Source organism: Aptenodytes forsteri, unplaced genomic scaffold, assembly GCF_000699145.1.
Source record: "Aptenodytes forsteri isolate BGI_AS27 unplaced genomic scaffold, ASM69914v1 Scaffold353, whole genome shotgun sequence".
Lineage (NCBI taxonomy): Eukaryota > Metazoa > Chordata > Aves > Sphenisciformes > Spheniscidae > Aptenodytes > Aptenodytes forsteri.
In genome coordinates, this window is record NW_008794953.1 from 1,179,862 (window position 1) to 1,196,602 (window position 16,741).

General features: G+C 39.6%; 1 protein-coding gene across 1 annotated transcript in view; it reads right to left on the bottom strand.

Moving 5' to 3' along the window:
• Positions 1-16,741, bottom strand: part of ZCCHC24 (zinc finger CCHC-type containing 24) — a 115,394-nt gene that overhangs the window by 81,455 nt on the left and 17,198 nt on the right. Inside the window, exons 2-3 of the mRNA XM_009275446.1 lie at positions 16,211-16,307; positions 15,396-15,596 (exon numbers count right to left, since the gene is read on the bottom strand). Coding sequence (XP_009273721.1) covers positions 15,396-15,596; positions 16,211-16,307 — 298 coding nt within the window. The remainder of the gene's footprint in view (positions 1-15,395; positions 15,597-16,210; positions 16,308-16,741) is intronic.

Here is a 16,741-nt window from a genome sequence, read left to right on the forward strand (position 1 = left end):
CCAGGGAAGTGGTTGAGTCACCATCCCTGGAGGTATTTAAAAGACGTGTAGATGAGGCGCTTAGGGACATGGTTTAGTGGGCGTGGTGGGGTTGGGTCGACGGTTGGACTCGATGATCTTAGAGGTCTTTTCCAACCTTAATGATTCTATGATTCTATTCTATGATTAGTAGGCAAAGGGGAGCTTTCCTGGGTTGCAAGCTGAGCTGAGACAACGTTACATGCTCTCACAGGAGCTAAAGTTCACCAGGAACCTCCTCCCATTCCAAGTGCAAGGTACATATATCTGACCTCATTTTTCTGATGTTTAAGGAGAAGAGGTACTAAACAGAAACACTACATTACATGCACAAGACTGACCCTGGGAAGAGACTGGGAGAGCAAACCGCAAGCGTATGTCTTGAGAATGCTCAGGTGCTGAATTATATGAAAGGGAAGTGAACCGAACAGACCAGAGTGACTGAGAGGGAGCTTTCCTTCACGGTGAGGCTGTAACTCACCATCCACAGATTAGGGAAGTACCTGCGTAGAAGAGAAGTCTGCTGTCGCAACAGAGTTGGCAGAGCAACCTATAAAACTTTTCTCTCTATCTTGTCAATCTTGAGGAGCATGGCTGTGGAAACGTAGATGCAAAAGTAGCATAAAAGCAACTTTGTGGCTTGTTTTAAGTCAAATAGAGTTGAAATGAGGGAAGCTTGCAATACCTCGCAATCTGTGCCTATGGAAACATGCCTCTCGGAGTCAAAGCAAACCCTGGTGCATCTTAATGTTATCGGAAGAACAGAAGACACCACTTTTATTTCAATTATTCACTTGTCTGAAAATTACTGGGAACATTCCTTTGAATTAGTCACATAAAAAGCTTGTGTAAAATTGATTTTTGTTAAGTATTTCCTCTAAAAATGAAACAAATTTCTTTTTCCAATTGGCTACTCGGCCCAAGTCTTTTGGTACAGAAATTTCTGACCCCTTCTTCTCAGGCCTAAGGTGTAATGAATTTCAAGGATTATGACAGATTCCAGAAACAAAAAATAGCAGAGAGAAAGAAAAAATGCAAAGCTTCAGTTGTAGGAGGGACTGGACCGCTCTGTCTAAAGCTCAGGTTTATGGTCAGGGTTGGGGTCGAGAAAAGGAGAAAGCCTAAAGCTACAGTTGGATTTGGGCTGGAAAGAGGCTGCCAAAGAAGATGAGGCCTGTGAAAAACTTGTCTCCTGAGGACAAGTCTTGGTCTTGGAAAGGGCTTGGGCACCTTGTATACAGCTCAACCTAGGACTAGGGTTAGGCTTAAGGTGAAGGCTGAAAGAGAGGATGCCCAGAGTCACAGCTGTGAGATTCTGCAAATAATCCTCCAAAGTAAACTGGGAGCTGATATAATTTCTCCTCCTGGGCTCATTGAGTCTCTGGAGGGATTGGGACCCTGAAACAGCAAAGCCAAGGCATAAAACAATTTGATAATTTACAGCACGTTACTTTTTTTTATTTCTGACTCAGAACTGCTATTTGTGATGCTCAGTGTAATTTTTCAGTAGCAGCACTGAATTTGGGATATACTAGGTCTGTTTAGGGCTCAGAGTAACCGATAACATAACCACTCAATTTCTTCTCACTTTTCCACCAAGAATCTTGACTTGCTATCAATTTTACCTCCAGACCATCCCCCCTGCTGCCTTCTGCTCTCTGAAAACACACTGAAATCTAAAGTTTCAGACATTCTAGGAATCTTTCCTGATTCTTTTTTTTCCAATCTCTGAGAAACCTGATCCACCAGATGGGTGGGAGAGCTTATTGTTTTTTCGTCTGACATCTGGATTTCATTAGCAGACTCATGCGTGCTGAATCAGGAATGGGAGCTCAGAAGAAAGCAGATGAGAGTTAAAATTATGTTAATGCTAAAAAAAAATGCCCCGGTCTCCTCTCCAACTTCGCAAACAAACACAAAATGTGAGTCACGTTGTGAGCTCAGCATAAACAGTACAGCCCTTATTAGCTGTACCCACTTAACGCTAATATTGGATATATTGTGCCTCAAGCAGCTATAGAGGAGACCACTGTATTATTTACTAATATGTGTCAACATTATTTAAAAAAAAAAAGCCTTTCCAATAGTTTCACATTAATACCACCACTTTTCAGGTTTATAGTAAGTGTCTCCTCTCTTCTATTTAAACAGATCCAGTACGGTATGCAAGGAAATAATTTATCACAAAATAACCATAAAATTACAGTTAAGACTTGCTGCTCAGGAGACTCCTGTAAATGACACCAGCAAGAGAGACAATTTTTCTAAAGCTTAACAGGAGTGTTAGCAGTGGCCTGAAAGTCAAGACTGTTATTAGTTACCATAGCTTTCATTACTGAACAACAGAAATAGTAATACAAGCAGTAACCGTCTGTCAGCCCTGTACGTGGTGCTATGCTAACAACCTCTGGATGACTGTTAGATCTCATCTAATTTGCTAAGGCTGATGGTTGCAGGCATACAACATCATGTTTTAGATGATCAGACAGGTCTAGGATAAGGAATCAAAATTACAAAATGGTAAAAAGCTGAGAGGGCAGAGTGATTACAGATACCAGGGAAAAGCTGAACGTGGAAGCCAGGCCTTCACACTCCCCTGCAAGTCACCTCAAGAAAACTTCATACATCATTGAAACAGGCCTCTGTCCCCTCTTCAGAGCTACACATTTGATGTCCACATTACATCCCATAGGATGCAACTGTGTAATATACTTAGATTAGCAGAAAACTGATGGAAACTTTCGGTCACTAATGCAAAAATGACTAGCGCGCTCTAAAATTGGAGTATGGTTAGTTTTATATGTGTAATAGCACTCTGTGCTATCTCAGGAGATATGGATATCACCTATCCTGAGAAAGTTATATGCCTGTGACAGGTGAAATGCAGGTGGATATGTATTTCACCTGTCATAGCCATATAACAATCTCCAGATAGGAATAACCCCTAAATTTACGTAAGTAACCATTTTCAAGGAAACCTGAAAAATCCTGGGCTTGATTCTCTACTTTCCCATGTTTTGTGTAAACGCTTTGACAAGTGGCAAGCGCAGCACAAAAGCCAGCATGACCATTTTGGTGGTGGTTTGTCCTCATGTAAAGGGTACAGAGAATCAGGCCCGGGGACACCTGACATTACAGGAGGAATTTTTCATGATTCTTGGTAAAAATTACAAAGACAGCAGTGCAGTATTGTCATTTACCTCCAATCTATTGAACTTCTTCACCAGGATTTACAGAAATCTGTTTTAAATAGCAGAGCTTGAACTTGCACTGAGAAATACAAAATGCAGGTCTGGAATGACTACTATTAAGTTTTGTTTTTTAAAACTATTTAAACCGAAGCTGCCTTTCTACCTCAATGATGAATGTCCTTCGATCTTCTGGGAAAGCCTTGTTGTTCGCCATTTCTTTCAAAGGAGCCTTTCTCTCCCCTACTTTTTGCTCTTCTGATTCCCTCAACTGTGTAATCGGACATTTAGGAGGAAGAGTAACATGACTGCTATATAAAACCATCTCCAAGGTTATCTCTGCTCTCATGAAGTGTCCTCAGGGTCTCCCTTTCCTCACCCACGTTAAGACCCACGGGGCAGTGTTTGGGAGGGCTGAGCGTGCACTTGAGCTGGGTGTTCTTGGCTGCCAGGTGGTGTGGGTACACTGGCTCAGGTGGAAGTATTGATTTGTCTTGTGCTGTTGCAGAGTTTTATCTATAGTTGCACACCTGCAACGTGGGTTAAAATTAGAAATGGACTTGAAAGCAGTATTCTGTATATGAAACCCTTGAACCTGGGAAATGTTCAGTGTTACTCTGAACTCACGTCCAAAATTACAGCTTGAGACCCACGTGTAAGTGTAGTTGAAAGCTGCTCTTTCTTTGCAGAAGGAACAAGGAGCTGTTTACAGGGCTCAGTGATACAGAAGATCTCAAAAGGTGCTGCTGTACTCCTGTGCACGTTTCTGCACAGTCAGAGAGAATGAGTTAGAAACAAAGAGTAGCAAGTATCTTGTGGAAAATCAGACGCAAATCTGAGGATGAACTAGTAATCAAGATTATGTCATTTCCAAAATGTCTGCTGTTGCTGCTAAAATCCCCAAATGTTTCAGCTTAAGTGCCTGTCTACAGGCTTTATTGCCTTAGCTAATAATTTGGCACTGACTGGGCTCTGAAATGAAAGGCTTATTCTTTGTTTTCTCTAATTACTATACAAATATTTTAGCTTTTCTGCCCCATGAAGGAAATTTGGAAGAAAAAGCTTGTTTTTTAAGGAAAAAAAAAAAGCTTCTACAAACCTGGGAAACATCTCCCTAAATAACAGTCTTCTATCAGTAACATGACAGACAATTTCCAGTGTAAAATATAAAACGTTAAGGAACTAAGTTTGCAGTAAGCTTGCCAGCAAATCTGACTTACTTTTTTGCAAGGTGTACTTTGCTATTAAAAATAAATTAGAAAATTTGTGATATTTAGTACTGGTTTTGGTGAGCTGATGCAGAGAAATAGCCTAGGAGTTAACACAGGACTTGTGTCTGTGAACTGAAGTTCTGTTCTCAGCTCTTTCAGTCTAACAGTGGGGGAAGTTATTAGGTTTCTGAGAGTCACATTATACATTTGTACAACATAAAAATATTGAATATAAACAGGGAAAAACAAAATTATGGAAGTGACTCCTTAATGGTACTAGTTTTAGGGAATCAACAGTTTTTTATAATATCGAAAGCATTAGGAATGGCCCTATGTCAAAGAAACAAATTCAAAATAAATACAGATTCTGCTCTCACTTGAATTTGCAAGAAAATTAGCATGACTAGGCTCACAGGTCTTCAAAGTCTCCAGGTTTGGTGTTTCAGCAAACTTACAGACACTATCCTTTCACAGGTATGCACTGACTGGTGCTGCTGCAACAAGGAACCTGCAGTCAGTTTTTATGCTATCATCTGCTCTAAAATACCATTAATGTAAGGCTAAAACATGTGGCTTTTGCTGTGTGGGCAGCAAATGGCAGCTGTATCAAAACGTGCTCCTTCTGGGAGGGAGTAGTGACTGGAGAGCTACTCTAAACATACAGGGAGAGCCTCTTTAGGATTACAAACTGAATGCTAAACAAGCCCTTGAATCTTAGCATCACCACCAAGATCAAATGGTCTGTTGTCCAGTAGGTGCAATGAGTTCTAAACCAATTTTAATCCTCAGGTATTCCTTTGTAGCCACAGGATTGATGATTGTAAGTGAACTCAACTCACGTAGTATACTCTGTAGGTAATACGGCTCCAAAAAGCATCAACTGGACTATTGAATCAGATTGCATGATGCCTCCTGAGCTTGATGTCCGAGAAGCTGACATCCATGCATCAGTATAGCACAAAGACTTGTGCTCCTGATCCATGCAGTGCTGCCTTCTCTCCTGCTTCTGATCTAGCTCACTCAGCCAGTCTGAAGGATATATAAAATCCCACAAGGCATAGATAGGCATTAGTTACCTGAGAAATTCTGTTCGCATCTCATAGTAGACCTTTTTATGGCTATAAAAGGGGCCATATTGAAATATATAAGGCTCCTTTTACATTTATTGACATAAGCCAGATACGGCAGAATAGCACCAATACTTGTGCTGTACCAGGGAAATGGAAGAGGAATTAATTTCCATTTAGTATCTTGATTTCTTGAGGGAGGTGACAGGACAGGAGGGAAAGGCGTGACTGACTGGTACATCTTGACAGCAGGAAAATAAGAGAGGGGCCCCTTGGGTTGGGATTGTGTACTCACAATCTACAGCCTGTCCGGGGACAATGAGAAAAGCAAGGAGAAGCTGAGCTGCCGCTGCTAGCTGTTGCCAGCAGAAACTGCTGCTCTGCCTTTAGCGATTTGCTCTCGTTCTTCCCTGCTCTCGCTATCTGTTTGCCAGCTTCCTCCTCTCTACAGGACGTTAAAAGGAAAAGGGAGGGAGAGACGGGGCAGTTCACTCCCCCGACAGTCGCATTCTCCTCAACAGCCAGAGCGTGCCCCATTTATCCGACACTACCCCAGCCACTACTCGGACCTTGTAGGCCTTCTTTAATTGGGCATGGGGATCATCAGAAAATGCATTTTCACTTTTGAGAAACTGGGAAACGATATATAAAAGATATAAATGTTCATTTGAGTAAACGAAACGTATGAAACATTGCAAAGCAAAGAATGTTTCTTCCGCTTCAGATGTCTGCTTCAACCTTCTGCTTTTTCAGCTGAACACCTTGTGGAAATAGACATTTTCCTAGAGAAAATTCCTTTTTTTGAAAAAGTTATTTGATTAACTTCCTAAACATAGATTAAATGAAGCTACATTTGTACAGGAAGTGTTTGTGCACGGACATTTTGACAGGTGTTATTTGCAAGGTTTAGGGTCTTTTGTTTTCTGTATTTGTTGTTGTCATAAATCCCGTTTGCTTCAATTTTTATGTTTTAGCAGTATTGTATTTTGCAAGAGTATTTTAGTTAAAAGCACAGTGAGGAAGGATTGCGGTAGACATTAGAGCTGGGAGATGCAGAGATCTTGAAGAACAATCAGTGATCTCTTATTGCAGAGCATGAAAATTTAGTTAATTATCATGGAATAGAATCACAGTATCATTAAGTTTGGAAGGCACCTCAGGAGATCACCGAGTCCAAACTCCTGCTCAAACCAGGACCAACACTGAGTTCAGGCCAGGTTTCCTAGGGCTTTGTCCAGTCAGATCTTGAACACTTCCAAGCACAGATGAAAATTCCACAACCTCTATTTCACACTAAACCAAAACACTCTTACGAAGCGAGAAAACATGATTCACTTAATCTTCCATTACTCCTTTCTTATCAGTGCGAATGAGGAATTGATAAACTAGTGTGGTTTTGACCTGGTAGTTCTCTCTCTACCTTATCTATAAATCAGCTTGTGGAGGGCTGGAAACCAGACGTTACTTTCCCTCTCAAGAGGAATGCTCGCAATATTCATTTCCAAGCTAAGCACTTAATTATGGTTTATCAGGAGTTTTACTGCAAACTAAGCAAATACCAAATTGTTGGTAAACAGAGTTCAGATTTAGACCAATGCGATGTTCAGTCTGGAGTTTATAAAAATCTCCCAGTGACTTGCACAGGATTTGGATCTGGTCTGTTGTACACGGTTTTTAAATATAAACTACGCACATTTAAGATAATGAGTTGTATTATTAGTAGGCAGATTTACAATAATAGAAACATAAGGCTGGGAGATGCTTTGGGATGTTCTCTCACTTGTCCCTGGACAGGATCACCTGTGAAAATCCTGATCTATGTTTATCTATACTGTTCTGAAAGTCTTCCAATGATCAAGAGCCTTCCCAGGCACTCTGTTTCAATGCCTCACAGTTAGAAAGAGCAGCCTAGTTGAAGTTCAGCACTCTCGACTCATTAGCTGTGGATCTGGAAAACAAACTGTGCCCTTCATGCAAGGTTTTCTACATATTTGCAACTTTATTAATATGTCTTTTTGTGGGAGCAAACAACACTGGTTCTTCAGTCTTTCAACAGAAGTCATGTTTCAGAGATCCCAAATTAATTTCTCTCCTCTCTAGTCTTCCCCAAATTACTGTGCTCAACCTGGACCCAGTTGAGGCTTTACCAATGCCGAAACCTTATTCAGCTGAAATAGCAGGTATCCATAAGGGTTTACACTTAAACAGCATTCCTTTCCTGATATCCCCCTTGTTGTCAGTGGGCAACCAACTTGAATTTATCTAGATAGTGAATATGCAAATGAGATTCAAAGGTAAACCAAAAGAAGTTGGAAAATCTCAATGAAATCTCAAATTCTGTGGTGGGTGATCCTCCAACACCTGTCACACAGTCCATTGGTGACCATCGCACAGGACCTGAGATTGCACCCCAAGGTCGACACAAAGTCCAAGCAAGCATGCCCTCTTACAGTATTTGCCTTTACCGCATCTGTTTACGTTGCATTTCCCACAGCAAAAGAAGTTTGAACTTGTATCAATAATACAGACAGAACCACAGTAATAACAGCTTAGTGATGGTGCTGAAGGGGAGGGGTTTGGTTTTGGCTGGTCTTCCAGACTCTTGGGAATGTAATAATATCAAGTAGCGTGCTAGACAGGAAAGGGGCACAGACGCAGCTCAGTAGATATTTCTGTTTTCTTTTTCACTATCTAACTGCTCTTATTCTGGTTTGTTAGGGTTCAGTATCTTGTTTCCAAGCACCCAGTTTATCAAACAACTGGACATAAATGCCACGTATTATAGCCACAGTTTTAAAACTAGTACTTTGGGAGCATGCTGTCAAAGCAGGGCTGTTTGGATCCCCTCTACTCACATACAGCTGTCCAGGTTACTTGCCTCTCTGATAAATGGTTTAAAGCCATGACAGGCACAGCTTATTCAGAATTTCCAAAACAGAGAGAAATGAGTATTTTCTGATGTTTCAGACTCTTAAACAGCTTACATTTCCAGAGGTAAAATGGATGTGACAAAATTACAGCCCACCATACTTTTGTTACAAGATTTCTGCAAGTCTTCATAATAAAAGTAGAAATTATCTGAGAAAATATATCCAGCTAAACTCAGAAACTCCGAGAAAACTTGGCAGGGCTAAGTTCAAGCATATGAGAAAAAAAAAAACAACCCTGCAATAAATTTAGTAGTATATTTGATACCATGGAGTTGTCAAAGTGGCTGCATGTGGTAAAAAAGTAATTTAAAAAATCTTAGCCGAGTCCAAATCATCTAAAATAATTTTATGCGGGTGCTGAGTGGGAAAATACGAATAAATGAAAGTAGTATGTTGTGTATAAACAAGATTTTTGAGAGCCTCAAATTGTTCCAGTATGTCATTAGGTGGAAGTTTAGTACGTGCGTAGATATTTAACAGAATGGAATCTAAGAATTACAATTTCTTATACAGATGTATTTAGGTGAAGAAATATGCACTACACAAAATGTTAATGTATCAAAATGTGTTTCAAAGATAGAGAACTGAGAGGCTGGATATATATAGATTTGTTTTCTGGAGTGCCACCTCAAATTGTTCCAGTATGTCATTAGGTGGAAGTTTAGTATGTGCATAGATATTTACAGAATGGGCATCTAAGAATTACAATTTCTTATACAGATGTATTTAGGTGAAGAAATATGCACTACACAAAATGGGTTAATGTATCAAAATGTGTTTCAAAGATAGAGAACTGAGGGGCTGGATATATATAGATTTGTTTTCTGGAGTGCCACATGCAGTTTGAAAACAATTACATATAGTAGAGAGTAACAGCTTTTTCCTCCTTGTAATACAGGCATACAGGTTCTCTGTCGGTACTGGTCTTATTAAAATTGGTGCTACTGCACCAGAGGTTAATTTAGCTGTCGTTTCCTTTTATTATATGTCCCATATTTTCATCTTTATCCCTGTAAGAGGAATACTAATTTTAGTGATTCAAATACCACTTCATTCATATCAGAGACTGCAGAGTCAGGCCTCTAATAACTCTCTAAGCCAACAGAACTGAAGCATAAACAAGAGACACTCGTACAGCACCATATCAAATGCCAGCAAGTATACTCCAATCAAAAACTATGGTGGAGCCTGCAAAATTGAGCCATGCAGGGTTTCAGATTCCTGAGGGACTGGAGAGCTTGACCCCTCATCCTATAACTGAGTAAGAATACCGATATTTCACTCAGTTCTATGGAGAAAAGACGTGTTTATTTGGAAGCCATCCCCTGATATCCAAAAGACTACTGTAAAATGTAGCAACTGTCAAAAATTATTATTTTCAGAGTGAATTTTAAGAATTTTCAAAGTCTATGATCGCCTTTCATTCCAGAGCTCTGGAGTTCAAGAGTTTTGTGTTTGTTTTGCTTTTTTTAAAATTAAGATCTCTAAGCCAAAACCCAGAAAGGTAAAATCTTTCTATCTTTGTAAAGACGGCAGCTTCTTCATCACTGCCGTCTTAGCCAGCCTTTGGTACCTGGAGGAAGAACAGCTGTGGACTCCTTGCATTTTGCGGACATTTGAAATCGGTGCATAACCATAAGGCACAAGACAAAATCAGATTAATGCTTCAGGCATGACAGTGATTGCAATCTTGCAGCCAAATAGCTGCCTGCTGAGCCAACTCTACTGCCAAAGATCCACTATATCTGACCACAGGGAGGGACAGCTTCAGGGCAGCATGATCTGGCAGACCAAGCTACGGACTAAGAAGAAAGGACTAAACTCAGCTTGACACTGATTTCTTCCACATCCTGCATGAAACCACAAAAGCAAATCTATGCAAACTCAAGCAGCCACAGTAATTACCTACTACTCCCATTGACTTGAATATGCGTTCTCAAGGTACTTTAGTTTTACAGGATCTGCTTCAAAGATCGCTGTTGGCAATCAATGGAAAGACTCCCACTGTTGGCCTCATTAATATGGATCATGCCATACATTTCATTCACAGATTTAAAAATGCAGTGCAAAATGGGGCTAATATCATTTCCCGTTACGTATACGTCTGTGGTAGTATGTCTGTACTTCTATGAGCACACGCATACATTTTCCTCTATAAGTATAGTGTAAAACTGGGAAACACACTGTGTGACAGTTCTGTATCTCTCAGGGACTGGACTAAATAGTTGTAGTGCACCAGGGATTTGACTGCAGAATGGTGATATTTGCCCGTATTTTTTTTTCCTCACCAAGTCTCCATGATATGAGAGTTCCTTGCCTGTGTAGAGATTTACAGGAATTGTCAGGAAGATTTTTTTAAGAGAGCTTGGCGCTGGCACAGGGATCAGAGCAGCATCCTTGTTCAGCATTCAAAAAAACATGGCTGGAGCCATGTATTTTTTGAGTGACTAGGCCCACACATGTTTTCACAAAAGGATTTGACAGGACTTGAATAAAGTTAGGACAGAGAGACCAGCAGATGGAACTGATGCTTGGCAGAAACACAAGGTAGAGCAGTTTGAAAACTTTGAATACAGAGATGCTTTGCTGGAGCTCTGAGCTTGGACTTCTACAAGTACAAACTTTGTTGCTGCCTTTGCTGTTAATCCGTTACTGCCCAAATTAACAAGAGGAATGACGTATGCAATAAATGAGGTCTAGGATCTGTGTCCACATATTTCCTTCCCAAAGAAGATTCTGAACCATGGCAAAGGTTCAGTCACTCAGTAACTTCTTAGAACCTGAACTAGGTGTTTTATCCACAAATGTCCATATATACTGTATCTAACACCATACCCCATTATCCTGTACTTTCTGCATAGTAAACCTATATGATAGGTCTGAGTTTAGGGTGACGACATCATGGAAGGGTGGTAATGTCAGTAACATCCCTATACTGTAAAGGAGCAAGATTCATTTTGTATAGGCCATGCATAGCACAAACAAACCCACTGTTTATATTTTGTAGGATTTAAGAATATAGACTACAGTGATAATGGGTGAAAAGAGACACTGTAACTTTTAAAAAAAGGCCTTCTATGAGTTTCTACATCTGCTAGATACATAAATGTCATAAAGAATCATATATCTTAACTATTACTGGCCCAGAGATCATCATTATTTGTTCTGGCAAGGGAAAGAAAACCTATGGTTATCATGCATATGTAAGACATACACTGGCGCAGTACCTTCGAGTACACAAGTAAGTAAACAAAGTTTTGACAAATCTATGTATGTGTATATTTATATATCATGCAACTAACCACTAGTAAATGAGATAGGAAAAGTACTCTCATTCCTCACTTTCCTTGCTATTTAAAGAGAAATATTTTGTATATTTGATGGCACTGTCAATGATAATTTAAGAGCGCCACTATATTAAGTTTAAGAGCACTGCTTTTGATCTAGACATTTCTCAGTTCACTCAAGTCAATGAGAGTTCTGTATGTGAAAGAACGTCAGCGAGGTAAGATGTTATCCACTGAAACTCAAAAATTAGTTCAGAGAAAATGTAGGTATGCTATAGAGATGACACTAAAGATTAAAAGTGCTGTGTTTTTTATAGACATAATAATTGCAACAAACAGTTTTTGCAAATGTAGGGAGATTGGAAATGCTGAATTGCAGTCATAACATTGCTCTCATTTCTGGTAGTTTCTAAAACAGAAAACACACTTTCTATCACTACAGATCATACAAACTAGGTGCTAAAATAATAGCAGTTTGCTAAATCCCATTTCAGTTTCCAAACAGATAATTTTGGACAGGATATTGGACAAACTGCAGATACCTGAGGTACTCAAATACTAAAGCTGGCCTTTTTTGTTTATAATTACTTAAGCTCCTAGAATGTGATCATCACGTAAGATATACATCTAAATCGATACATGTATTTTCATCACTATGGTATACTATCAACTTTTACAGCAACAGAAGAAGAACACATGTCTTTACAGTGTTTATAACAAGCAGAATTAAGGGAGGATATAAAGTGTCAAAGTTGTTACACAATTTCGTTGTTATGCAGGAAAAACTCCATAAAACACCCCATTTTAAAATCTGTTTCTTATTAGGCAGTTACATAAAAAGAGAATAAAAATACCATATGATTTGCTGATATGCATTTTGTCCAGATCAGATTAGTTTATCTCTTTTCTCTATCCAAATGTAAGTACTTCAAAATGCATAGCAACAGCCCTTTTTTAGTAGGATTTGCAAAACAACTTTAATTTTTGAGAGCACTAGAAAAACTAAGCATCAAACTCTAAGCTCTTAAGTAGTGCATATAATGTTCAAATTAAGAAATCAGTTATTGCCAAAAGCAGTGGTAACAAATGGGGTCTTTCTAACAAAGGCCTGATCCTGCCGTTGGCGATCCCTTCTTGCGCACAATGTTTTCAACGTTTTGAACACAACTTGTGCACACAGGGTCATCCCCTGTAGATCTGTCCTCAAATTTAGATAAAATAAGGGAAGTGCTGAAGTTTCTGTGAACGCTTAAGTCTACTGTTTTTCAAGAAAGCACTTACATGCTGACTAGACCATAAAACACTTGCTTGTGTTAGAAACCTCCAATAAAGCAGAACTAATTTAATATCACCTGTTCCTTAAGTAACATAAACTTTGATCTATAGAAAGAGATACGTGCATACACAGCAAAAGGCCCTGATGAGATCTGTTCTGGGATGCCTTACGTACATGTAGTCACGCATGCGCAAGGAGATGAAAAGCGCAAGAGGAGAGCCATGAGAAGGACTGGGGAATAGAGAGTCTGCCTACTTTTTGTGAGGAGACTGAGAAAACCTGGCTCGGTTAGTCCTACAGAATGAATGCTGAGAGAGGATATGATTGCAGTCTATTAATACATCCTGAGATAAACACCAGGGAGGGAGAAGAGCTATTTCAGTGGAGGACAATGTTGGCAGGAGAACAAATGACTATAAAGTGGCCATGAGTTACACTTATCCCGGAAATTGGAAGATTTCTAATTATGAGAGGACTGAGGTTCTGGAGCAGCTTCCTACACCAGCAGTAGCGAGGGCAAAATACTGAAACGCTTCCCAACTAAAACTTGATCAGTTTACGAAAGGGACTGTGTGATATGGCTGCCTGTAACTGTAGAAGACCGCGTGCAGTGAGCAAGCAGATGCCTCCCCGTCCTGCGTTCCTTCACTCATTACTTACTCGCTCATAGGCCAGCCACAGAGTACGCTCTGTAGGAAGTCTTTTTCCTGGTTCACAGAGCAATTGAAGACGTTACTAGTGAAATCTTAAAAAAATTACATAGGATGTGCAGTTTAAGTAAATTAATCTTCCTACAGGAACCTTAATTTGTTCGCATCTCCTGGATTTCTGTGGGTACGTCTTAAATTTTCATTAACTGTTCTTCAATCTCTAGTGCCTCAAACTGTAAAAATACCTATGAAATAAATAATGCATTTCTGCTCCAACTCTGACACATTCACTTGGGACCGTGTGTGCGAGCTGCATCTTGCACATTTTGATTGTCAAGGGACCTGTTGCATTCATTTGATTCCTTGCACAGCACGGCGCAGCCATCTCCCACAGTTCAGCACTCTATTTCTTTCTGCTGCATATTTAGTAGTTGTAGTTCTAATCCCCTTGTTAAGTAACGTATGCTATTACATGGTCCTATCTCTACATTTTGCTGTAATATGCAAAACTAAGTACATTAAATGCAGGAGTATACAAACCGGAGTATTTTTGATCTCCTAGCAAGGAAAATTTCATATTTTTTTCCTAAAGAAAACTGCCTTACTCAATGTATATTGAAATAATATGAAATATTTTCAAGTGCCACACCCAAGACTGCAACTGTACTTTAATTCCACAGTTTTCGTCAGAATTAATGAAAGATACACAGCTAAAGTCCATGAAGAAAACAGTTTAGTCTATGCATAACAGCAGGAGGAATACACTCAGCTAAAGCTCCTCCGACATTAGACTTGATTTCATGCTGACCCTGCTCAGCCGGCAGATGCTTTTCCGTCTGTGTTTTGGCTTATATATGACTGACATCCTCAACGGTGAATTAACTGTAGTTAATTCTATGCAGATTAATTCTGCTGAAAGTCACACATTAGGAGGGTAGGAGGTTAAAGCCATAGTGAAGTGGATGCCAGTAATGTCCACATCTGTATTTCTAGAGTATTGGCAGCACTTTAATTTCCTTGGGACTCTACATAGAATAGTGTTGGAGTTGTGAAAGTTTAAGCCAGCAACGTGCCTGCATCCAGCTGAAATTTGAGAGGATGGAGAAACCTCGCACACTGTGGCTTGGAGCCTCAGAAAAAAAAAGAAATTGCAGATTGGTGAGTGTTTTTAGTGCACACTGGTTTATACCTCTTTCCTAAGGAAATAAATATCGCCAGTTTTGCCACTACAAAAAAGTTCTGGGAGTCCAAGACCGCCACATTTGCCAAGTATAGCAAACCTCTTCTATGAGGTGGAAGACATTTTGCACCAGATATACTTGGAGCTTGTGTCACTGCAACACTGATTCAAAGTCCTCATCCAGTGTAACAATTTCTTCTCCTCTAGCATATGTAACTTGTTATATTTTTATTAAGTGCCATTGCCAAACTGACTATACAGTGTGCTGCTTGAAAATGTATTTTACACAATCTCTGTGATAGAAAATTACATAGTAGCCATTTTTAAAGTTTCTAAAATCTACTTATCATGTGCCTACATGAATATCTTTTGTAAATCTTATTAGGCAAATGAAATAGCATATTTTTTCCATCAGCATTGTGATAAAGAATATATTAAAAGAACACATGGCTAGCTTGGCACTTTGTCAAGATATTTCTTCAGTGCCGCTCACTCTGAAGAACTATTTTCGTCAAATTCTGTGTTACTAAATCAAGGAATGGTGAAAATTTTCATGAGGATTTTTCCAGAATATTGTATATTCCTTACCTGTGGGCAGTCTTTAATGTAGTGTCCCTTGTTAAAGCAGAGGTGGCACAGGTAGTTAGGAGGTGGCCTCTTGCTGGGTTTTCTGGCTTCTGAAGAAAGGGATAGGTCAGAGAAATGCTCGGTGAGGGAGCTTAACCCATCCACAATGTTATTGAGAGAGCCATAAGGCGATGCGCTCTTGTACAGACTGCTGCTCAGAGCCTGCAAAAGAAAAGAAAAAAGTCACATGAAACATCGTACTGTATTAATGATTATTCTGAGGTTGACCTGAGTAGGGGAAGTATAAAAATAGCAGAAAAAAATGTGAATTTTTTTTCATTAAGAACATGGCTGCATATTTGAGGAGAGCAATATACAGGTCTTATTAATAAAGAGACTTCTTGAAGGCAGTGCAATGGAGCTGCTCACCCCACTGCTGAGGAAACTATTGAGCTTGCCACGGTTCACTTAGCCCAACCTTTCCACTAAGCAACGATTGCTTTCTTGTGTTTGATCATACCACTGTCGTGGTATGGTTAGAATATGCAGGCAAAAAGCTGGAAGAACAACCCACAAAAGGGAGCGCTTTTGTGTCCAGAACTACTCACGCAAACCATACTAAAGTCAGGGAAAGGAAAAGAACACCAAGAAAAATGTAAAGTCATTTTTAATTTCCAGTCTGGTTAATGAGACAGCCCCGTGTTCAAACAATAAGAAGAAACATGCAGATCTCTCTCTGTCTTGGATTTTCTAAGGGGAAACCTGCTGTGATTTAAACATTTCCTGATAAACAGTAAACACCTAGTTTTTGTACTTCACCTCAACAGGATCTTCACTCTCTCAATCTGCAAATCAAAATCAGGAGCTCCTAATTTGCCATTCTGTAGCTTTAGAACAGCAGGAAACCCATAATCACCTAAACAGCTAATCTCCCTAATGGAGATAACAAGGATTCATTCACTTTAACATGTTAAGGCTCAAAAGAAACTCTGTAGTAGGAGTTTAAAAAGTAAATAATAACTTTAAAGAAAAAAATTAATATGGTAATGAGTTACTGTAGAAACAAGACCAATTATTGACAGTCCTCTCCACCCTGAAATGATGGGACGCATTTCACAGGGTGTTTCTATGTTAGGTCTGATACACCTCGCAATACCGCGATGCTCATGTCATAGTGGGCATGGTGGTGTTGGGTTGACGGTTGGACTCGATGATCTTAGAGGTCTTTTCCAACCTCTATGATTCTATGATTCTATGATTCTCCTGCCATCAGAGAATTACTTCTGGCTTATGGGAAAGTGAGGTAAGAAGAGGTCCAACCTGTGCCTCTGCGGAGACCTGGGTTTTCAGTGCTATTAAATCCAAAC